Here is a 25,653-nt window from a genome sequence, read left to right on the forward strand (position 1 = left end):
AAACCATCCCACCCCTCAAAAATGGCAGGAAGGATGGCCACTCCCTCCTGCCAACGGATACTCCTCTGAATATCCCCCATCCCTCCCCTTAGGACCTTTGTCTGAAGAGAGCAGGAGGGAAGCTGTTCTTTTTAACATTTTTTGTAAGCGATATTGCTGAATGGCTGTCAGGTAAAATTTGCCAGAATCTACAATAGAGTAGACACCCCTGATGGTGAGAATAACATGAGGAAGGACCTAGAAAAGCTTGAAGAATGGTCTGAAATTTGGCAGCTAAGATTTAAAGCTAAGAAATGTAAGGTCATGCATTTAAGCTGCAAAATCCAGGGGAATGGTACAGTTTAAGGGGTGAAGAACTTTTGTGCACGAAAGAGGAGCAGGACTTTGGAGTGATAGTATGTGATGATCTTAAGGTGGCCAACAGGTTGAATTGGAGACTGTGAAAGCTAGAAGGATGCTGGGGTGCAGTGGGAAAGGTATGGACAGTAGGAAAAAGGAGATATTGATGCCCCTACATAAAACTCTGCTGAGACCTCATTTAGAATATTGTGTGCAATTCTGGAGACCACACCTTCAAAAAGATATAAACAGGATGGAGTTGGTTCAGAGAAAGGCTACTAAAATGGTCAGTGGTCTTCATCATTAGGCATATGGGGACAGACTTAAAGATCTCAGTGTGTATACTTTGGAGGAATGGCGAGAGGGGAGATAGGATACCTTGTCTGGTATCTCCCGGTAGAGGTAGTGGAGACAAAGACTGTGTCTGAATTCAAGAAAGTGTGGGACAGGCACGTGGGATCTCTTAGGAAGAGTAGGAGATGCAGCGGATGGGCAGACTGAATGAGCCTTTTGGCCTTTACCTGGCATCATGTTTCTATCAGGTAAAACACAATTTTCCTTTTCAAGACCAGTGCCGAAGAAATGGGATGTAGCAAAGCAGTGTCCCAATTAGATGGGACAAAGAAAAAAAACAGAAAAGAAATGAACTACAATATCAGTAAATGGGAGTTCTGAAGATAACCACCTAAGACTAAGCCTACTCAATGGAAGCGCTAAAGGTACTGTTGAAGTTATCATCTACAACAGTGTGCTGCAAACTTTTTGAAGCTGTGGAACACTAAACCCAGGGCCATGGCTGGAGGGAATCCAGAAATCCGTGGACGTCGATGCAATGATGTTATGTGCATGTGTGATGTCATCACTTCAACATCCGCGCAGGTGTGGATGTCCTTCAGCCGTGGTCCTGAGCCTCTTATTACCGCCAGTGGGGTGCTGGAGAAGGAGAGGTGCCTGCGCCAGCTGACTGCCTACAGGACACGCTTCTCGCCGTAAGAGGTACGACCTGTAAACAGTCAGCCGGCGCCAACGTCTTGCACCACACTGGAATCTGCCACAGCATACAGTGATCTAGAACTATGAAGATGGCTAATGACACGTTCAGGAATTAATCTCATTGAATACATTATACATTAAGAAAGTACGAACCAATGAACAAAGAGAAGAGATTCAGGGGAAGGCAGAAACAGGACGATAGGCCCAAAATAACCAGCAAGGCTCTAGCTCATGAACACCTTAGACATGAAAAGGTGAATGCTCATGACTCAATGAAGCTATATGAAGCCTCAGATATCTCCTATAGAGGAGGACTGCACAAAATGGAAGATTGGAGAGCAAACAAATGACCTTAGAAAGCGCCATATAGGAATGCCCTCTCTCTCCTCACACACTTTCTATTACGAACATAAAAATAGCCTTACTTGGTCAGACCAATGGTCCATCAAACCCAGTAGTTTGGCCAGTCCAGGTCACTAGTACCTGGCCAAAACCCAAAGACTCAAACCTTCCATGCTACTGATGCAGAGAAAGCAGTGGATTCCCCCATGTCTTTCTCAATAACAGACAATCGCTGCTAGGAATGATAAAGAAGGGGATCACAAACAGATCGGAGAAGGTTATCATGCCGCTGTACCAGGCCATGGTGCGAACTCACCTGGAGTACTGCGTCCAGCACTATTTGCCGTACATGAAGGAGGACACGGAACTACTCAAAAGGGTCCAGAGAAGAGCAACTAAGATGGTTAAGGGGCTGGAGAAGTTGCTGTACAGCGAAAGATTAGAGATACTGGGCCTTTTCTCCCTCGAACAAAGGAGATTGAGAGGGGACATGATCGAAACATTCAAGGTACTGTAGGGAATAGACTTAGTAGATAAGGATAGGTTGTTCAAACCTTCTCCAAGGTAGGGAGAACGAGAGGGCACTCTCTAAAATTGAAAGGAGATAAATTCCATACGAACATAAGGAAGTTCTTCTTCACCCAGAGAATGGTAGAAAACTGAAACGCTCTTCTGGAGTCTGTCATAGGGGAAAACACCCTCCAGGGATTCAAGACAAAGTTAGACAAGTTCCTGCTGAACCAGAATGTACAAAGGTAGGCCTAGTCTCAGTTAGGGCACTGGTCTTTGACCAGAGGGCCGACGTGTGAGTGAACTGATGGGCACAATCGACTACTGGTCTGACCCAGCAGCGGCAATTCTTATGTTCTTATGTTTTCCTCCAGGAAATTGTCCGAACCTTTCTTAAAACCAGCTAAGCTATCCACTCTTACCACAACTTCTGGCAACAAGCCAGATCACATGGTTTATCTTTACAGTAGGCTATACTAAGATGCATAAACATCATACATTTTTGGGAACCTAATACAGCTGATAATGATAATCTTACCTCAAAGTGCATGAGACCTAAGAAGTCTCAAGTATTAAACATTCATAAAGCAGCATATATGCATACTTATATCACATACACTTTTCACTGTTGCTAATCTACCTTCTGTGCTAACACTTTACCAGCAGCAGTATAAATAAAGTACCTTTAAAGCAAATGAATAAGCTCTGTCCCCCACGCTGACTGACTTGGGATCATCATCATCCAAATTTTCCCAAATCCTAACATCTCCATCACTGCCACAAGTCACAATATAACTGAAAAATTAGATAGATATAGTATTAGTATTGTAATTTCAAGACAAACTAATTTTGGAAATTACTGTGACATCCAATAATAAAAGATTAGGTTTTTACCAGGATAATCTACTTTCTTTTAATCTACTATGGATTCCATATGAATGATGTTCAATCCCAACCCGTGAACCAGGTCTTGCAGAAGTGACACTCACAGCTTTCAGCACCTCCCACATTGCAGTATAATATAGTGCCCCCTTCAGTTGTCTCCCAAAGCAATCGATCATCACTGGAACAAAGTACAAAGAAGAAGGGGTATGGGAAACATCAACTGCTTTGCAACTCATAAGAGAACAAAGAATTAGTAATAAACATGAAAACATTCAAGAAACAGAGCAGCAATAAGAACCAACTTGCTCTGTGTAACAAGCACTAACATCAAATGAGCTAGAGGCTGACTAATGCACTTACATATTCAGGACAATCTTATACATGGCCGTCAGACTGTCAGAAGAATTTCAAGCCTGGAAATGAGAAATATCTGAGGCAGAAAGGCAGACGATACAGAATAGACAAAGGGCGGGCCATATGGAATCCATAGTAGATTAAGAGGAAGAAGATTATCCAGGTAAGAACTTAATCTTTCATTTTGTTACATCTACTCCGGATTCCGAATGAATGGCGACATAGCAGAGCAATAGCCATGTCTAGGTTGGGAAAGAAGAGACTGCCCGCAAAACCAAGGCCCCCAAAGGCAGCATCCTCTCAAACCTTGTAAAAGTATGAAGAGAAGACCAAATACCTTATGGAGGGACTGCCCGAGACTCAGTCCTTGAAGCTGCCATGAGAAAGACTGTGCCATGAGAGAGACTGGCAGTTGCTTTCTACAGGTAATGTATGACAACAAAATGGAAATGCAAATTGTGGTACGCAGCCTATGCCTGCTAGGTGTGTCCCTAGTGCAGAGCCCAGTTTAAAGGCCAACCCTTCCCCCAGTGTTACAGATAAACCTTTTTTTGATTCTCCTGATGCTATTTCTCCCTTGCTCTCTAGAGGGAGTCAGAGAGCACGAGTGCAGAGCGCCCATCCCCCTCTCAGGCCCAGGGTTGCTGATAGGAAATACTTCCCACCTGAGGGTTGGGGGCGGGGCTGCAAACTAGTTGCCCTGAGAGGAAAGCTCCTGGGAAGTCAGTTAAAAGGAGGAGAGGCACAGGACAGGCAGGAGAGCTCAGGGCTGGGAGATACTGATGGCAGTTCTCCACTGGAATGTATGGAGCTGATGGAAGCCGGAGAAGAATCTGCTTCCAAGGAGAATGAAGAATCCTAAGCCATGGAAATTGACCTAGATTCTTCTGCAGCTCCAATGAGTGAAATTCTTCCAATGGAAGTGGGCTTCCTGGAAGGCAAGCCGCTCGAGGAATAAATGTGAGTAGCTGTGACCTTATTATATGAAGGACTTCCATGGTTATGCATTGCCCTGTGGGAGCTTTAGTAATCAAGAGCTCCAGAAGATTGAAAGACTTTTGTGAAGGTTTTTTTTTCTTTGTGTTTCTCTTCCATGAGAAAGGACTGTTACCAGCCCAGGTAGTGGGGTTTGCCTCACGTAATTTAGTGGTGGGATTGTGGGCCTTTTTGGCAATATATCACCACGTGAAGCGCACTGCCTGCCCAGTATTTAAGCTGCTGGGATAGTCACAGCCGTAGCTCTGACTAGTGCTGCAATAGTCAGGTTTAAAGACTGTTGGTGTTTGGAATGTTTTGTTTTTTCATTGCTTGGAAATGAGTAGGGGCTGAAGCTAATAGCCTGAATCTTAGGAAAAGACTTGAACTATTGAACATTTCCACTTTGGGACAGTTTGCTGTTTTGTTTTGTTTCTTGCTACCATTGTTTGGGGACTATCTTCTAAACGCATGAAACATCCTGACTGAGTTTTTGTTTAAGTTCCAGTGAAAGAATAAATTCTGAATTGATTTAAGCGACTACACTTACCTGGTGTGGCAGTATTTTTCTTCCATTAATTTTCCTTGTGCAGCCCTCCGCGGCTCACAAGAGCACAACTCCCTTGTCCCAGCCGCTCAGGGCCCATTGTCCTGAGCCGGTTGGTGACAAAATCCATCTGGCAAGAGTCTTTGGATGCTAGCTTGCCCTGCCTGGACTGACTAGGCAGCACAAACACATGGTCAGAAATATGAAAATCATTGGTTCTAAGTAGTGAAGTAAGATTCTTTGCACATCCAGTTTCTGTAATATCCTATCCTGCTTATTCAACCCCATAGGTTGAAAAGCAGGCAGACGAACCTCCTTGTTGATGTGGAAATCGGAAACAACTTTCAGAAGGAAAGGAACCGCACAGAGTATTACATCTGCCTCCATGATCCTGAGAACATAAGAATTGCCGCTGCTGGGTCAGACCAGTGGGCCATCGTACCCAGCAGTCCGCTCATGTGGCAGCCCTCTGGTCAAAGACCAGCACCCTAACTGAGACTAGCCCTATATGCATACGTTCTGGATCAGCAGGAACTTGTCTAACTTTGTCTTGAATCCCTGGAGGGTATTCTCCCCTATGACAGACTCCAGAAGAGCGTTCCAGTTTTCTACCACTCTCTGGGTGAAGAAGAACTTCCTTATGTTCATATGGAATCTATCCCCTTTCAATTTTAGAGAGTGCCCTCTCATTCTCCCTACCTTGGAGAAGGTGAACAATCTGTCCTTATCTACCAAGTCTATTCCCTTCAGCACCTTGAATGTTTCGATCATGTCCCCTCTCAATCTCCTCTGTTCGAGGGAGAAGTGGCCCAGTTTTTCTAATCTTTCGCTGTACGGCAGCTCCTCCAGCCCTTGTAACCATCTTAGTTGCTCTTCTCTGGACCCTTTTGAGTAGTACCGTATCCTTCTTCATGTATGGCGACTAGTGCTGGACGCAGTACTCCAGGTGAGGGCGCACCATAGCCCGGTACAGCGGCATGATAACCTTCTCCGATCTGTTTGCGATCCCCTTCTTTATCATTTCTAGCATTCTGTTCACCCTTTTCACCGCCGCCGCACATTGCGTGTACGGCTTCATCAACTTGTTCATCAGAACTCCCAAGTCTCTTTCCTGGGAGGTCTCTCTCCAAGTACCGCCCCGGACAGACATCCTGTATTCGTGCATGAGATTTTTGTTACCTACATGCATCACTTTACACTTATCCACGTTGAACCTCATCTGCCATGTTGATGCCCATTTCTCGAGCCTGATTATGTCACGTTGCAGATCATCACAATCCCCCTATGTCTTCACTACTCTGAATAACTTCGTATCGTCCACAAATTTAATCACCTCACTCGTCGTACCAATATCCAGATCGTTTATTAAGATGTTGAAGAGCACGGGTCCAAGCACCGAGCCTGCAGCACCCCACTGATGATGTTCCTCCAGTCCGAGTATTGTCCATTTACCCCCACTCTCTGTTTTCTATACTCCAGCCAGTTTTTAATCCACATGAGTATTTCACCCTCGATTCCATGGCTCGCAATTTTCCAAAGTAGTCGTTCATGTGGAACCTTGTCAAACGCCTTCTTAAAATCCAGATATACAATGTCGACCGGGTCGCCCTTGTCTATCTGCTTGTTTGCTCCCTCAAAGAAGTGCAGCAAGTTCGTCAAACACGATCTGCCTTTGCTAAAACCATGCTGACTGGTCCTCATCAGCCCATGTCCGTCAAGGTGATCAATGATGCATTCCTTTATCAGCGCCTCTACTATCTTTCCCGGTACAGAGGACAGACTCACCGATCTGTAGTTTCCTGGATCTCCCCTCTTGAACCTTTCTTGAAGATCGGCGTAACATTCGCCACCTTCCAGTCTTCCGGAATCTTTCCCAATTTGATCAGATTGGCTATTAGTTGAAGCAGTTCAGCTATGGTCCCTTTCAGTTCCTTGATGACCCTCGGATGGATGCCATCCGGTCCCGGGGATTTATCGCTCTTAAGCCTATCAATCTGCCTACACACCTCCTCTAGACTGACCGTCAATCCTGTCAGCTTTCCGTCTTCGTTTCCAGCATATAGCCTGATGGGTTCCGGTATGCTGTGTAAATCTTCTTTGGTAATACAGATGCAAAAAAAATGTGTTCAGTTTGTCAGTGATTGCTTTGTCCTCCTTTAGCGCTCCCTTTATTCCATGGTCATCCAACGGTCCCACCGCTTCCTTCGCGGTCGTTTCCCCTTGATATATTGAAAGAACGGCTTTAAGTTTTTCGCCTCCTTGGCTATTTTTTCCTCATAGTCTCTTTTGGCCCCTTTTACCGCCTTATGGCATCTGCGTTGATGTTGTTTGTGCTTGTTCCAGTTTTCGTCCGTTTTTGACCTTTTCCATTCCTTAAATGAAGATTTCTTGTCTCTGATTGCTTCCTTCACCTCTACAGTGAGCCATGCCGGTTCTTTGTTCTTTTTCCTCTTGGATCCCTTGTTGATATGCGGTATATATAGATTTTGCGCCTCGGTGACTGTGTCCTTAAAAAGGGACCAAGCTTGCTCTAGCGTTTTTACAGTGCTTATCCTCTTCTTAATCTTCTTCCGTACCATGAGTCTCTTCCCTTTGTAATTCCCTTTTCGGAAGTTCAGTGCCGTGGCTGTCGTTTTGGACCGATGTTTCTCCCCTGCGTCCAGATTGAAGCGTATCATATTTTGATTGCTGTTTCCCAGCGTCTCTTCTACTTCTACATCTTGTGCTGGTCCTCGAAGGTCATTTAAGGTGACAGGATAATCGCGCGCCAACAATCCAGCGCTGACAATTCAGTGCAAGAAAGAAGTGTGCCGCGGAAAAACTTATTTTTAAAGAGCTCCGATGAGGGGTGTGAGGGGGAATCCCCCACTTTACTACATAGTGTTCGCGCTGCTGGTGGGGGGGCTGGGGGGTACAACCCCCACATTATAGAGAAAACGGAACTTTTCCCGAAAAAAAAGAAAAAAGTTCTGTTTTCTCTATAATGGAGGGTTCCAACCCCCCAACCCCCCCCAACAGCAGCACGAACACTATGCAGTAAAGTGGGGGGTTCCCACCCCAAACCCTCCATCGGAGCTCTTTAAAAATTAGTTTTTCCGCAGCACGCTTCTTTCTTGCGCTGGATTGTCGGCACGCTGGTGTCTCGCGCGCCACTGACTATGAACCCCATTTAGAATTAAGTCCAGAATTGCATTTCCTCTAGTATTTTCCTTGACAAGTTGTTCCAGGAAGCAATCGCCTATAGCATCCAAGAACTTGGCTCCCTAATGCAGCCGGAGGTGCCTAGGTTCCAGTCTATTCCGAGATAGTTGAAATCACCCATGATAACTGCATTGCCTCCCTTTCAGTTGCGTTTAATTTCGTCCATCATTGCTCCGTCAATTTCTTCGGACTGCCCCAGGGGTTGGTAGTAGATGCCGATCTTCATTTCCAGGCCATTTGTTCCCGGAATTTTGACCCATAGAGACTCTAACTTATCCGTCAGTTGTGGCGTGTTCTCTCCAGTAGATTCAATTCCCTCTTTGACGTATATGGCAATGCCCCCACCTTTTTGATCCACTCTGTCTCTGCGGTATAGTTTGTATCCCGGTAGCACAATGTCCCAGACGTCTTCCTCAGTCCACCATGTTTCCACGATGCCTATGATGTCAACGTTGTCTATTTGTGCCTATTCTAATTCACCTATCTTATTCCTAAGGCTCCTTGCGTTCATGTACATACACTTGAGTTTGCAGCCTGTTCCTTTTTTGCATTTCCTTCCCTCTTGTGTCCTTTTCGATCTATCTTGTCTGTGATCCGGTAAGTCTTTCCCTCTATCTTCTTGAACGGTATCCTCCGGGATCACCGGTTCCCGAACCATCGACTCTCTGTCTTGGTCGACTTTCTTCTTCTTCATAGTTTAAAAACTTCTCAACTTCTCTCTTTATGTTGCTTACAAGTAGCCTCGTTCCGTCTCTGCTGAGATGGAGTCCATCCTTCCTGTATAGCTTGCTTTTCCCCCAGAACGTCATCCAGTTGTGCACGAAGTGGAATCCTTCTTCCTCACACCAGCGCCGCTTCCACGCATTGACTGCTTGCAACTCCATTTGCCTCTTCTCATCTGCCCTGGGTACCGGCAGGAACGCCGAGAATGCTATCCTCCACGTTCTGATCTTCAGCTTCCTTCCTAGCATCCGGAACTGGTACTTCAGTACTTCCCTGTTGTAGTTCCTGTTGCTCAGATTGTTTGTCCCCCAAATGGATCACCACCGCCATATCTTCTTCTTCCCCACTGTCAATGATCCTGTCGATGCGGGTCACTATTTCTTCTACCTTGGTTCCCGGTAGAAAGGTCACCAGCCAATCCAGTCTTCCTCCTGCTATGTGGCTGTCGACTTGTCTGATGATGGAGTTCCCCACAATGATTGCTATCCTGTCTATCTTCTCTTGATTCTCCAGCCGCAGGTCCGTGTCCCTGGTGTATGTCCATCTCTCCAGCTGCAGGTCCGTGTCCTTCATTCTCGCTGCTGTATCACCCATTTCTTCGTGGTGGTCCACACTCTCTGTAGATGTATTTCGGCAGTTCCACTGTTGCTGGTGATTTTCCATGGCCTCCCTGTATGCCACCTCTATGAACTTCTCCAGCTCTCGGACTTCTTCCTCGATGGTGTCCTCTGTCTTGTTCTCTGCTTCCTCTGTCTTGATGTTCTCTGTATCTCTGTCTCCCTCCTCCACTGCTTAAAGTGCCTCCAGTTCCAGTATTCTACCCTCCAGGAGTCTGACCTGTTTCTTCAGGCTCTCCAGTTCTCTGCATCGAGCGCATACGTAAGACCACCTCCCAGAGAGGAGGTAGTCATACCTATGGCAGACGGTGCAGAAAACTGGGTAGCTTGACATCTTGCTTCTGTCTGCTGCTTCCACTGCTGCCTGCTTGCCAGTCTGCTGTGGATGTCTTTTGTGTCTGCTGGGGATGTCCTTTGCGCCTGCTGTGTCCTCTGTGCCTGCTGTGTCCTCTGTGTCTGCCTGACTGTGTGTCCTCTGCGCCTGCTGTAGCCTCCTTCTGCTCTCCTTTAGCTGTGGCTCGTCCCTTCTCAAGGCACTTCGCAAAGGCGCTCTCGCTAAAGTGAGTGCCTTTAACGCTCGCCTTCGACGGGCGCTGAATGGCTGAGCACCTTTGGCCCCTCCCCTTTTAAGGGGGAGCTTTGGTGGTCGATGTCGGGGGATTGGGCGGAAATAACTCTCGCCTCTTGCTTCTACTCCTCTCTCCTGCTCCCCTTTGGCTTCTCTCCCTCTCTCTCTCTCTCTCTCTGCAAGCACCTCTCACTCTCCTGCTCGCATGCTCCGATGAACTCCGCTACATTGGCCCCTCCCCTTTTAAGGGGAAGCTTCGGTGGTCGACATCAGGGGTGGGTGGAGCTAACTCTCGCTGATTCCCCTCTTCGCCTCCTACTTCTACTCCTCTCTCCTGCTCCCCTTTGGCTTTTCTCCTGCTATCTGTCTCTGCAAGCGCCTCTCACTCTTCTGCTCATATGCTCCAATGAACTCCGCTCCATTGGCCCCTCTTCTTTTAAGGGGGAGCTTCAGTGGTCTACGTCGGGGGTGGGTGGTGCGGTGGATGAAGCTACAGCCTCAGCACCCTGAGGTTGTGTGTTCAAATCCCGTGCTGCTCCTTGTGACCCTGGGCAAGTCACTTAATCCTCCATAGCCCCAGGTACGTTAGATAGATTGTGAGCCCACCGGGACAGATAGGGAAAATGCTTGAGTACCTGACTGTAAAACCGCTTAGATAACCTTGATAGGCAGTATATAAAATCTTAATAAACTTGAAACTTGAAACTCTCGCCGATTCCCCTCTTTGCCTCCTGCTTCTACTCCTCTCTCCTGCTCCCCTTTGGCTTCTACAAGAGAGAGCTTGCAACTCTGAAATGCATCTTGCCGAGATGATTGCCATTATGAACACTGCCTTGACCGTAAGGTCCAAAAGGGATATGTCTTTCAGCAACTCGAAAGAGGATTTAGTAAGGCCCTTCAAAACAATGTTAAAGTTCCACATGAGAAAAGGATGACGCAGTGGCGGCCACAAACAGATCTTCTCTGTGAAATTTTGTCATGTAGAGATCAGCTATAAGAGAAACTGAGCCACTTTGCGCCCTGAAGCAAGAGAGACCTGCCACTTGCACCTTGAGGGAAGCCATTGCCAGGCCTTTCTCCAGACCGGACTGCAGAAAAGCCAGGACCACTGAGATGGGAACCTATAAATGCTCCACCTGGTCCCTTTCACACCACAGTTGAAAAGCCTTCCAAGCCTTGGCATAGGCTACCATAGTAGAGGGCTTTCTCACCTGCAAGAGAGTAGCAATGAATATGTCCGAGTAGACTCTTTGAATGAAGGCTTTGTGCTCAAGAGCCTTACCATAAGACCAAACCACTGGGGATTCTCCATGGGAACTAGGCCCTGACTGAGAAGTCTGCAATAAAAAGGGAGATTAAGGCTCTTGCCCCTCTGAATACAGACGAGATCCACATACTATGGTCGGCGAAGCCAGTCTGGGGCCACTAAAATCATGAGACCTGAATGAGTCATGATCCTGCTGCAGATGAACCAGCCCACCATGGACCAAGGTGGAAAGATGTAAAGGAGATCCTGGTTTGGCCAGGGCTGAACTAACGCATCCAGTCCTAAGCTTCTGGGCTTGGCTCTTTGCCTAAAGAAGCGCTTGACTTTTGAGTTCTTGGCAGAAGCTATCAAGTCCATTGCTGATCTGCCCCAATGATGCATAATGAGCCAGAATGCCTTTTGAGAGACCATTCCCCAGGGTCCAGGACTTGTTGACTGAGAAAGTCTGCTTGAACATTTTCTACTCTGGCCACATGTACAGAAGAGAGAGCTTGAAGGTGTATCTCCACCCACTGGAAGAATATCTGTGCTTTCAGATGCAATGGAGCACTTCTGGTGCCCCCCTTCTGATTCACCTAACATCCTGAAAAACACTTCTCGATATTTGGTCCCTTTCTCCATGAAATGATCAAAAGTCTCTCTACAGGCTTTATGCCCAATCGATGGAAATCAGCAGTAGTATTCCCTAGGATCAAACAATCTAACATCTCCAAAGAAGAAATCAGCAACTACCGACCCATTGCTAATCTATCGTCTCTGGCCAAATTAACTGAAAAGCTGATTTTTACCAACTTTCCAACTTTGTAGAAAAAAAACAACACTCTCCACCCATGCCAGACAGATTTTCAAGCTCATCATTCCACCAAACTTTCAATAGTCAGTCTAGTTACAAACATCTGCTACTTCCAAGACCACCGTAAGTCAGTCCTCCTGAGATCACTTGACCTGACATCTGCTTTTGATACCATTTGATACCATTACTGCTTAACAGATTACAATCCATAGGTATCACAGGGACCTCACTGCAATGGTTCACATCTTATTTTCAGAATCGTAATTACAAAGTTTAAGTTAATAATACCACATCTTCAACAATAACGCAAACCTATGGCATTCCACAAGGCTCTATTCTCTCTCCCCTCCTTTTCAATATCTTTATGAGTCCTCTTCTTACCCTGGCACAATCTGATGATATCCAATTACTTAACTCCTTGAACTCTACTACATCAGAAGAAATAGAAGATATCACTAATAAACTTAACAAGATCAGCTCTTGGCTTCAGCAAAACAAGCTTTCTCTAAACATCTCCAAATCCAAGGGCGCATTTTTCTCTACTTTACCAAAAATAACTCTGAACCATCCAATCAGCATCGATTCATGCACATCCAACTTGACGAAGATCTTAACTTTCATCACCAAATCAGCAATGTCACTCAGAAATGCTTTTACAAACTAAGACTCATCTGCTCTATCCTTTCCTTACTAGATCCCTCCTCCATCAAAATCCTGATTCACTCCCTTGTTATCTCCAACACTGACTACTGCAATACCTTGTATTAAGGTATTACACAAAAGGAAATTCACCAGCTTCAACTATTACAAAACACCGCAGTCAAACTCATCTACAAAGCTAAAAAAATTGACCATGTGACCCCCCTCTTGCTCAAAGCTCACTGGCTACCCATCGCATCACTTATAAAACACTTCTGTTAACATTTAAAACCAAGCAGTCCAATTCACCCACATTTATCGACAAACTTCTCATTCCATATGCCCCTTCCCGGAATCTGCGTTCCACTACTCAAAATCTATTTTCTGTCCCCTCTATTCATGAACTATTTCTCAATTCTACTCGCAAAACCATTTTCTCAGTTACTGCCCCCATGTTATGGAACACCCTTCCATCAGATCTTACACAAGAAACATCTCTTGAAAAATTCAAATGTAAACTAAAAACATTCCTTTTTAAAGATGCCTACTCACTCTGATTTCATTCATTTAGAGCCCTAACACCTTCTACGCAGTTGGCAGTACCGAACTGAAATGCTTCTTTTGAAGCGACACCTACCCTAGTGTGCTAAAGCCCCTCCGTCTCTTCCCTCCCTTTTAAGATTTTATTTTTTCATTGTATTTAAGCTCTTACCTTTTCCTTTTTGTTCCAGTAAGTCTATTTGTTCTGTCGACCCCTCCACTTTTTACTTTTAAGTTTTTGTTTTATCTTAACAATATTTTGATAATTATAAAGCGTTTAGGTATGCTTTTGATAAACAGTATATCAAAGATTAAATAAACTTGGAAGATAGGTCTCTGTTAAATCCAGACACCCCAGAAATTATCCTGGAGTTCCCGCTGCAAGAACGATCGGGCTGTTTCCATATGGAAACGAGGAATCTTCAGAAATGCACTGACTGCCTTGAAATCCAAGATGGGCCTCCAGTCCTCTGTGCCATTCTTTGGGCATGATGAAGCAAAGAGGCATGCTTCTCCCTCCCTTTCCTTTACCTTCTCTTGTGGAAAAACTGGCAATTTCTAGAAGACTATGCGCTGTATTACAGCCGGAGCCTTGAATTCGTGTCACATTGCCTGCTGGAAAAGTCTCCTCCGATGCAACCAGAAACAGGAAGTTGCGTCAGAGGAGACCTTTCCAGCAGGCAACACGATGTGACCTCAAGGCTCCGGCTTAATACAGCACATAGCCTTATAGAAATTGCCAGTTTCGCCACAAGAGAAGGTAAGGAAAAGGGAGGGAGATGCACGGCCGGCCGGCAGGAGTGAGAGGGCTGCTGGACCGCACGCTCGTTCACCGCGCGTGCTCACCATTCATCACTTCATGGGGTGGTGAATGGCCTTGTCCCTGATCTCACAGTGACCTTTTTTTTTTTTTTGGTCACCGTTTCGGCGGGTTACCTGCAGCTAGCCGCGGGTAACAACCACTATGTCATTCTCTAATCCAGATCACTAAGCTGAGGAAAAGAAGACTCTCCCTGGAAAAACTGCAACGCGCCCTGAGACTGCAAAGCGTGGCTTGGGTCTTTTAAGAATGATCTCCAAATGGGATGAACAAATTCCAGGGAGAAGCCTTGCACAGGGGCAAAAAACAACCCTTGATGAACCACTGGTGAGGCTTTCGTGGAATCCCTGGGCTCCAAGTGCCGGTACTTCAAGCCCTCGCCAGATTCGAGTAGCGGGTGGGATTTTCTTCCTATCCTCTGGACTCAAGATAAGCTCGAAGCTCCCACCCCCTCCTTGCACACACAACAGCACATGGTAAATGGATGCTCCTCCGCTGGCAATCGGGAGCAATTAACACATGGATTCATACTAGCACATGCTGCAGAAGCCATCCCTATCGATTTTTGCAAAAATGAAAAGGTACTGAGGCAGAAAAAAGCTTTAGAAAAAAAAGATTGTCTGGTGGTGGCCATCTTGGATTTTAAACAATAATACGCTACAAACGGTCTGTAAAGACCAAATTAAAAAATAAAAAAAGTTCAAAGATATGGGTTTTAGAGGTGAGAGACCTGAACCCTACCCTTCAAAACCCTCAAAATTACTTTTTCAGGACCCCCCCCCCCCCCGATTTTCTCATAGGAAATAATAGCATTGTACCGATAGTTCTATGCAGTGCCTGCTTATCAGCATTTTCCTGCAGCTGAAGAGAAGGAAAAGGACTTTCTGCCTCAGAAACTTCACCAAGTGACTCCAATCATTTAACTCTTCAGGCTGCCAATCAGATGGACCCCAACCAAGACCTCCACCCCCATGGAACCTCGCAGCGCGACAGGAGCAGGAACACACAGCCGGCACCCCAATACCCTGAAGGTTCTTACTCAGGGCACCCTCAGCTTGTGCTTAAGCCTCTGAAAAATTCAGAAGGCAAGCTGGCTCCTAGGGGAATTGACCCCCATGCTCTGAAATGGCACATAACAGGTTGGCCCCACAGGTCTACCCAAAGACTTGTCCTATGAAGCTGTAGTCCAGCTCTGCAGAATCTGCATCCTTTCCCAGGCAGAGATTCCCCTGAATAAGGGGTCTCAAGTAGTGCTGCTAGATTCAGGAAAAAAAAAATTCAATTTGACTTGATTCAGCCTATTGAATCGATTTTGAGACTCAATTTGCTTTTCCTGCCCAATTGGGTGATTGTGATTTTATTTTATTTATTTATTTATTTTTTTTCAAACATCCTGGCAGGTTTATTTTGTAACCTCTTCACCCACCCTTTGCCCTCTCCAATTTCACACCGGCACCGTGGTGTAAACAAAAAAGACTTTTCCTCTCTCTGTTAGGTCCTAGCTCACGCTCGCTTTCTAACACCAGCTCTGGCAGGATATACATTTCAAATTTGACATATTGTAATCCCAGAATAGAAAATAAAATTAATTTTTTCTACCTTTTGTTGTCTGGTCATTTTATTATTCAAATCAAGTTGATCCCAGGCTCTAGTTTCTGTTTGTCTTCTGTTAACTCGCTCACCAGGGTCTCCTGCCCGTTTGACATTTTCTTCTCTGTGCTCACCATCCATCTTCCTTTCCTTCCACTACCATACCCAACATTTCTTTCCCACTGTCCACCAACTCTCTTGCTCTCCCTGCCTTGTGCCCTAGGTCAAACCTCTTTATTACTCTCCATGCAGCATCTCTCCCTTCCACCCCTCCATTATCATGTGAAATATTTCTCTCTCCCATGCACCATCTCTCCCTGTCCTCCACCCTATGTCCAACATTTTTCCCTTTCTCTTCTCCATGCATGTCTCCCTCCCCTCCACCATATGCAGGATTTCTCCCTCACCCCTTTCTACCTTTTTGATGCACTCCCTTCCTCTCCTCCACCCTATGTCCAACAATTCCTCCTCTTTTCCCCCCTATGCAGCAGCTTTCCATCCCTCCCTCCTATCTCCATGAGACAGCTTTTCATCCCTCCCATCCCTCTGTGTATCAGTGACATGACAGAAGGAAAGTCCCAGTGGGGCAGGCCGCAAACCAGTCTGTTCAGAGCCTGCATCTGCTAACCGTCCACCACTGCCACAGCTGCTTTAGGAGGCCCTGGAGGTATGTCAGGTCTCACTGGGGGAGAGGACTGTTCACTGAATTGGTGAGTCTGATTTTTTGGGGGAACAAATTCGGTTTGAATCGATTCACCGAAGAGAATCAGTGCATCGATTTGAATCGTCAAATTGGGCAGCAAAAGTCTCAAGGCACCGAAGCCATCAAAAAGAATGAACTTTCAACAAAAAGAAAAAAGAAAAAGAAAGCAGAGCAGATCAGAAACACTTCTACACGGCTTACTTGTAGAAGGAAAAAAACTGAAGAGTGTATTATACTACACTGTAACATGGGAGGTGCTGAAAGTTGCGAGTGCCACTTCTACATGATCCAGTTCACAGGTTGGGATTGAACACCATTCTTATGGAATCTAGAGTAGATGCAACAGAATTGGGTTTGATCCAGCAGTGAGGCCAGAAATTCATCTAGGACAGCACTTTGTTTATAATAACAGGGCAGTGGGTTCTTAAAGAACAGATACATTTTTGTTGTTGCTTTCCAGAATCCATATTATAGAAAATATGTAAATATAACAAAATGGATGTTGATTTTGTGTAACTATGTTATAAGAAATATGTTTACCATTTTCATAGGAAAAATACCAAAAGAATAGAGATGCCTCTGCTGGTACCCCTCTTCTGTTGCTGGTGGCAGTTTTATTTGGCGGTGCAGCATCAGGCCCTGCCCTTCCAGCTGAGGTAGAACTTGTGATCTTCTTGCTCCTGTGGTGGGCTCATTGGTCTGGAGTCAGAGAGATTGATTGTTATCAACAGAGGGATCGCTAATTCTCAAACAAACCCTCATTTTGAATATAACTGCTGTATTGGGTCTGCGGGCTCATCAATGGCCTTGCCTGGTGTTTCCTCCTTCAATGGCTGCAGGGAGTTTGGCTTGATGGTTACACATATTGATGGCTTGCGTTGGAGTTCCAGAGGGTTTATCCTTCCTGCTTTTCTACCTTGGATCCTTCCTTGCTCTGCCGGCCTTCCATGGTTGAAGATGGCAAAGATGAGGCGGATGCGATGCTCTATTGTACCAGAATGAAACCTGGATCTATAAACAGTCTAGAATTCTTTTTTTTTAAAATATGTTTATTAAAGGATCAATGCATACGAGAAAATACAAATTATGACCATACAAGAAAGTCATCAAATACAATAATCAAGGATGCAGGTAAAGAATAAGCAAATGTAGATAAATCCACAACATATCATCTCCCATGCAGATCCAATTTTTGAATGAAACCCTCCCCTCCAGCCCCTCCCCCCCACCCTGTGCACCCATGATCTCTAACCAGCCCTAAAAGGAACTCCAATAATCCAAATAGGTCCTAGATTTCCAGCTCGCAGCCCCCCGGCGGTGCTGCCACTCCCACCCAGCCACCAGAGACATATTAGCCCGCCACTGTTGCACTGTTGGCCGCGTGATACCAATCCAATGGCGAAGAATTAGTTTCTTTGTGATTCCTAAGGCCACTAAAAGAAAGCGCCTTCCAGAATCGCTAACACCCGCTTCCACCAGGGGACCTGTGACACCCAACAGCAACGTCTTATAAGACCAGTCTATAGATAATCCTATAACTTTCTCCAGCTCCCGAAGCACAAAAATCCACAGGGGCCCTACATGTGAACACTCCAAAAAGTGATGTACCAAGGTGTCCCGACGAGCCGGACAACGGGGGCAGCAGTCATCAGGCCAGAGCCCCATCGTTCGTCCCTTACATCTCGTTAAATAAGATTGGTGCAGAATCTGCAGATGTACTTCCCGCAAACTCACATTAGGGGAGGCAGAAGCACATTCCCGAAAGCACAGAACTAATTCATCAGCAGTGACCTGCTCTCCCAAAGCTGAGGTCCAATCCGTTGCCATAGCATCAAGAAACCTATCAGACCGTCATTCCCTCCCCACTTTATACCACTCCGAGAGCGTGTTAAATTCAGATGGGGCTGACAAAAACTGTTGATCCAAGGAAGTGAAGGTGGGCAAGCTGCCCTCCGGCGAACGGAGCACCAAACAATAACTACGCATCTGCAGGTAAGCAAACATAGACCCTGCGGTCCAATCCCAGCGGTCCCGACATGCCAGAAAAGAGGGAACTGATCCCGACCCCACTTCAGCAACCTGCCCCACAAAACGACACCCAGACGTCCGAACAGAGGCAAAAAATGCATGTAACGAACCAGCAGGAAACTTAGGGTTACCCACCAATTCCGTAAAAGGCGAAGGACCCACCGCGCCCCCCAGGGAAGACCGCCACCAGCACCAGGCCATTCGTAAGGGTCGAAGCATAGGAGGGCAGGGTCCCGCCCCATGCCACAGGAGGTTAAAAACTGACACCGGAGCTGACAAAATGTACCAGAATCCAACCGGGGCAAACCTGGCAACTCCCGTATATAATTCATGCACCCATCGCAACAAAGCAGCAACATTATAAAGACGCAAATCGGGCAAGTTCACACCTCCGTGCTCGCGCCCCCTAATCAGTTTGTTGTAGCCAATTTTCACCCGGTGGGAGCGCCATATAAAGGACGAAACGATCCCCCTATAGGCCTGAACATCTTTCTGTTTGATCCAAATGGGCACCATTTGTAGTGGATACAGGAGCTTCGGCAAGAGGACCATTTTAATAAGGGCAACATGTCCCAGGAACGAAAGGGGAAACTCCATCCATTTCTTACACAGAGCTCGGACTGCATCAAATTTATCAAGTACGTTCTTCCGATAGACCACCCCCGGATCTGCATGCAGATATATTCTCAGATATTTGGCTACAACAAACTGATTAGGGGGCGCGAGCACAGAGGTGTGAACTTGCCCGATTTGCGTCTTTGTAATGTTGCTGCTTTGTTGTGATGGGTGCATGAATTATATACGGGAGTTGCCAGGTTTGCCCCGGTTGGATTCTGGTACATTTTGTCAGCTCCGGTGTCAGTTTTTAACCTCCTGTGGCATGGGGCGGGACCCTGCCCTCCTATGCTTCGACCCTTACGAATGGCCTGGTGCTGGTGGCGGTCTTCCCTGGGGGGCGCGGTGGGTCCTTCGCCTTTTACGGAATTGGTGGGTAACCCTAAGTTTCCTGCTGGTTCGTTACATACATTTTTTGCCTCTGTTCGGACGTCTGGGTGTCGTTTTGTGGGGCAGGTTGCTGAAGTGGGGTCGGGATCGGTTCCCTCTTTTCTGGCATGTCGGGACCGCTGGGATTGGACCGCAGGGTCTATGTTTGCGTACCTGCAGATGCGTAGTTATTGTTTGGTGCTCCGTTCTGGTACATTCTTAGACCATTGCAATGGAAAGGAAGGATCATGCCATAGAGTACACGGTGGGCGGACCGCCAGAGCCTCTGACTTATCAAAGTTAATTCGCAACCCAGAAAAGGCTCCAAATCTCTGTATAAGGTCTATTAATCGAGGAACCCCCTCTGCAGCATCTCCCAGAAAGATGAGCATGTCATCCGCAAACAAATTAATTTTAAATTCCTGGGAACCCAACCAAATACCACGCAAGTCGGTGCTCTGACGGAGCTTAGCCGCAAGAGGCTCTAGAGCCAAGACAAAAAGCATCGGGGAGAGGGGACAGCCCTGGCGCGTCCCCCTCTCGAGTTCAAAAGAAGAGGTAAGCTCCCCATTAATCAGGATTTGGGCCGTAGGATGAGCGTATAATGATCGAATCCCAGTCAAAAAGCTCCCCATAATCCCGAACTGAGGAAGAACCCAAAAAAGATAATCCCACAACACTTTATCGAACGCTTTTTCCGCGTCTAAACTAACTATAAGAGCGTTCTGCTGTCCCGGGTGTTGCCCAACAAGTCCAGGATTCTGAAGCCCCGAAAGCGCCCTCAGCACATTAGCAGACGAATAGCGGCCCGGCACAAAACCTGCCTGGTCCGAATGAATTAAATTGGGCAAAACCCGACCCAGGCGAGCCGCCATAATAGCAGCAAACAACTTGATATCTTGATTGAGCAGAGAAATAGGTCTATAGGATCCCAGCTGATCTTCCGCTCAACCCGGTTTCGGTAGAACCACAATATTGGCGTGGGTCAGTCTATGCGGAGGCAATTCACCTCTGCTAAGAGCCCCACATAGGGCTTGAAATGGGCCCACCACTCGTACCCCCAACAACTTGTAATATTCAGAACCCAGTCCTTCAGGTCCAGGGGCTTTAGCCAATTTTAAGGCCCGAATAGCTTGTTGAATTTCCAACCCTCGCACCGGGGCATTTAACACCTCTCGCTGCTCATGTCCCAGGGACGGGAGCTGTAGGTCTTGAAAGAAAGTCGTCCTCTGTCCTGTGACACAGGTCCCCCTGTCATATAGCGCCCTATAGTAGTTAATAAAGCTCTGCTGTATTCCAGTTTGGGCAGTTACCTCACTACCATCAGGCGCCTGAATCCTTGAAATAATGCGCTTCGGAGCCCTTGAGGTAACCAAAGATGCAAGCAGTTTCCCCGCTTTGTTACCCCAGCGATGGAGGCGATATTTATACAATCTGATATCTCTAAAGGCTCTTTCTGCCAACAAATCATTAATTTGCCTACGTAGGTCAAAATATTGAGATCGAGCTGTCGTAGCACCCGGAGCATGTAAACTCCCACGCAGCGCGGCCAGACGCTGTGTTAAGTCCAACAGAGTCTTATCTTGGGCTCTGCGCTTGCGGGTAGTATACTCAATAATTTTACCACGCAAGACCGTCTTGCTCGCCTCCCAAAACACCACCTCTGATACATCAGAAGCAGGGTTTTCGTTCACAAAGAAATCCCATTGTTGTTCCAGGAAATCCTTAAACTCATCATCTTCATATAACGTGGGATTCATACGCCAACTAGTAGTCGACCCCTGGGACCCCGGCCTATCAATAAGCTCCAGCCAGACCAAGTGGTGATCTGACAAAACACCATCTTCAATCACCACCTGTGGAATACCCGCCAGCAGAGAAGGAGCCACCAGCAGGTAGTCCAAGCGACTATGAACATCATGCACTTGAGTGAAAAGTGAAGTCAGATTCAGTAGGATGCAGTGTGCGCCAGACATCAATCAGACCCAGTTGGTGTAGCACAAAGTTCACCCCCTTGTGATCACCTCCTTTCAATCGAGGCTTAGGCGGCTTGCAATCAACAAGTGGGTCTGCAGTGATGTTAAAGTCCCCACCTAGTACCAATTGGTATTCAGAAAAAGGCGTCAAAACCGCTACTAATACAGAAAAAAATCTATGAGAGTATACATTAGGTGCATAAAGAGAGCAAAACACATTTCTTCCCCAAGAAAACTCCTGCCCAGATCACATATCGTCCCTCAGGGTCCTGTATTACTTTGTGCATAGTACAAGGATGCTTTTTATGAAAGAGGAGAGCAACACCTCGCTGTCTGGAGTTATATGAAGCAAAAACTACTTCCCCTACCCAATCCCTCTTCAGTTTAACATGTTCTGTCACGCTGAGGTGAGTCTCCTGAAGCATTAAAACATCTACTTTTAATTTCTTACAGTATTGAAGTAATTTGCTGCGCTTCACTGGGGAGTGCAAGCCATCTATATTGAAGCTGGCAATCTTAACAGAACCCACAATAGCAGTTGGTAAGAAGTAATTCCCCCCAGAGACAACAAGTCTGTGGAGCAGCAGCGCCGGCCTCCCAGCCAAACCGGCACGCCACCCACTGAATTATCATTACAGTACCGATCAGAGACCCCAGGTGCATCCCCCCCACCCCTGCCCCACCAAAACCCCCCTCCCACCCTAATCCCAACGGCTCTTATCCCCTCAACCCTACCCCAAGTCCCCCCACTCATCGCAACCATTCGTACACCAAACAATCCCCACACACACATCCAAAACCCCAGCACTACCTCCATTCCCCACTCCCTTCTCACACGAATACTCTCGTCCCCCCATCCACCACCCAGCTCCCCGACATAAAACTAAAGTGAGAACCCCCACACAAACTCTAGAGGGCTAAAACACCCAGGTATGTGAAAACATATCAAAACAGTGCAAAGAGAGCTGCATAAACAACAATAAACTGGCAATCTCTCAAACCGGCACTCAACATAATCTCAAACCAAGTGTCCAGAGGCCAGAAGTCCCTGTAGCGCAGGTCCCCCTCCTCCGATGGATGACAAGGCGATGTGGCTTCCAATAGCTCAAGGAGACTGGGTAGACTGGAGTCGTGCCACGCAAGCAGGTCTCACAGGCGGCAGCAAAACATAGGCCACCCATCAGCAGTGATCAAGGCAGAGTCAGCACCACACTGTCGGATGACCAAAACGGCTCGACAGAAGAAACACCACCAGAAATCACACGACAGACGCCCATCAGCGCTCCTGAGGCACCGGCAGCTTCTCGAGGAACTTTTTCAGCTCATCCGCCGTGCTCATGGTGAAAGTCCGATTTTCATGAGTTAGTCTCACCTTAGCGGGGTAAAGAAATGCAAATCTTATTCCCCTTGTGACCAACTGCGAACAATACGGCGTAAGAGCCCTACGCTGCTCCGCAACTTTGGTGGAGAAATCTTGAAATAGCATAATCTTAGCCCCTTCATAGGACAGAGATCTATTTTTCTTGAATAGGTCCAACAGGCGTGCTTTGATGGCATAATTATGGAATCTGGCCAGCACCGGCGTCGGACAGCCCGGTCCGTCTCCATCGTGACGCTGACCAACACGATGGACCCGCTCTACCACCACCGGGCCAGCCTGCTCCGCCAGGCCCAGCTCCTTCGGCAGCCATCCTTCCATCACGTGGAGAAGCTCAGAATCTTTAACTGACTCTGGGAGCCCTATCAGACGGAGGTTCTTTCTGCGGGCCCTATTCTCCTGGTCCTCCACTCTCTCGAGCAGTTGGCACACTCGAGTCTCCAAGGAGTCAAGCCTGCCATCGGCGACCACCGCTCTGTCCTCCTGGGCCGAGACCCGTTCCTCCACCTGATGGATCTGCGCCGCATGGCCAGCCAGCACATCTTTAATTTCATCCAAGGCAGCGTGCAGCTTGGCCAGTTTGTCATCTAAAAGCTGAGAGAGGTTCCGCATGGATACTTGTAGCACCTCATCCGAGGTGTGGTCCACTGGAGCCTCCGTTTGCTTCCCCGCCATTTTGAGAGCCGGTGCCACGCTGTTTCTTGGGGCCTTCGGGGCTCGTGTCGGCATCCCCCGCGCCGCCACCGTGATGCACGCACCAGACGCTCCCCAGCCCAGCGGGAGCGAACCCGGAAGTGCGGGAGCCGAAACGATCAAAAAAATATTGGCGGCAGCAGGCGTTAGAGGAGCCGAATGGTGCAGGGAGGACGGAGCTCCGTGTTCAGGCGTCCGATCAGGTGCCGGCCATCAAGTGACCCCAACAGTCTAGAATTCTTAATTTATTTTGTTTTATTTTCTCCAGCTTGTTTAATTTCTGCTCTCCGTTTTACTTCTTTTATTTTTATTTATTTTAATTTCTGCTTGATATTGTATTAATATTTATTTTGTTGCATTTATTACTCTACCTATATTACTTCATTCCTCTTCTGGGTTCCTTGTTAACAATGTTTTAAGTTTCTCGGGGGGGGTCTTCTTCCTTCTTTCCTCTTATCTTTATCTAATTGATGTTTTTCTCTTAGGCATTTTAGTTGTGAGCCTGTTTGGGACAGTGAGGGTAGCTACAATTCATGTAAAGTAGATTTAGCTCTGTGAATGTAACCCGTTCTGAGCTCTTATGGGAGGACGGGATATAAATCTACATAAATATGTGTAGAATAGCCTATGTCTTATTTGCTGACAAACCCTGCCAGGTCTAGCAGTCATGTTTAAGGATCCACTTGAGATAACATCTCTGAATTATTTTAAGAACCTGTGATTGATACACCATAAATTTGTTTAACCCTTTTCTGAACCCAGTTAAATCATTTTACCTTTATTTTACCTTCACAACATTCTATGGCAATGAATTCTGAGGCTAAATGCTATATTAGCTTTTTTTTTTCCAATTATTTTTATTGAATTTTGAAAAAATACAACAAACAAAAAAACACATCGACAATTCAGTAAAATAAGACGAGCAGCAACAAGTACTCTCTAACAGAATAATATCAAAACAATAAAACTCAGCGGAAAATCAAAAGATAATGTCAGGAATAAGAAGAAGAGAAAATGTACAATAATCAGTTATGAAGCGTGGGTGAGATTTTCCTGTACATATTGATCTAAATAAGCCCAGGGTGAGCGAGAGTGGGGTATAGAAGAAAAGGAATCTCCTTTTAGATTGGCAGTTTGTTCATAGCTTTTGTAAAGGCAAACCGAATTCCACCAGAATGTGTAATTCAATTATTGAGCAGATTTTCAATTCTTTAGAATTTGTAGAATCCCAATAGCAAGCAGGAAGTCAATCAGTTTGAGTGGGCAGTTTGATTCCACAAGAGATGGGTGTTGGGACCGGAGAATAATCAGCTCATATGAGACATCCGTAGGGCAGTTGACAATAGCCCTTATATAGTTTTCCAGATTTGGATCCAGAAGGGTTTCTTGCAGGAGCAGTGAAAAAGAATATTAGCTAATGTGCTATCCTCTGAATTGCAGTGCCAACACATCGCAGTCGGTCGAAGTTTTGGTCCAAAATCTGTTCCAATCAACATCATAAGTAGTATCAGAAAATTTTCATCCATTGTTGTGGAAAATCAGATGCCAAGTTATAATGAGTATCTCTTAGGATACGGTAAATAAAGGAGATAGCCTTCCCTTGAACAATGGTTAAATCACACCAAGTATCAAGGGTTGAAAGAGATGCAGGAGGGAAAAAACATAATTTAATGTCAGCGATGGCAGATGTTAAAGTTAAAGTTCGCTACTGAGAAAGGGAGTGACAAATGTCTGGATAAGTAATACATAATGATTCAAAAGGTATCAAGTTATCATTGAGAAATAATTGTTGTACATGCCAAAGCCCTGCAGTTTGCCATTTTTTCCACATAAAGGGCTTACCCTTCCTAAGTATCAGGTTGCACATATAGACATAGTAGGTAAATTGTATATAGAGATGTCAGCTGATTTATTCAAAAAGCGAAGTGCTTGCTGTGTTGCATTCAAAAGGGAGTAAGCTTTGGGGGATGTATCTAGTGACGAGGGATTGTAAAGGGAGAGGAAAGCTAATAAATCTCTCAACCTCCAACCAAGTAGGTGAGTTTTGTGGAAATTGAGTTAGTGTCCAGTGAGCTCCATATTTAATTAGGGAAGCCAAATGATAAAAATAAAAATCAGATAGGTTCACTCCTCCATTCCCCTTAGCAGCTTGTAATATGGACATAGAAATTCTAGGTTTTTTATTGCT

The 25,653-nt window shown here is 46.2% G+C and overlaps 1 protein-coding gene across 2 annotated transcripts in view; it reads right to left on the reverse strand.

The window, feature by feature from the left end:
- WDHD1 (WD repeat and HMG-box DNA binding protein 1) overlaps nucleotides 1-25,653 on the reverse strand; it is a 140,645-nt gene that overhangs the window by 96,139 nt on the left and 18,853 nt on the right. For both annotated transcript variants that reach the window (XR_004540079.1, XM_033951349.1), the window contains exon 4: nucleotides 2,868-2,979. Coding sequence is in view for 1 of the 2 variants with exons in the window: in XM_033951349.1 (XP_033807240.1) it covers nucleotides 2,868-2,979 (112 nt within the window). In the remaining variant the exon portion in view is untranslated. The remainder of the gene's footprint in view (nucleotides 1-2,867; nucleotides 2,980-25,653) is intronic.

Source organism: Geotrypetes seraphini, chromosome 7 (genome assembly GCF_902459505.1).
Source record: "Geotrypetes seraphini chromosome 7, aGeoSer1.1, whole genome shotgun sequence".
Classification (NCBI taxonomy): domain Eukaryota; kingdom Metazoa; phylum Chordata; class Amphibia; order Gymnophiona; family Dermophiidae; genus Geotrypetes; species Geotrypetes seraphini.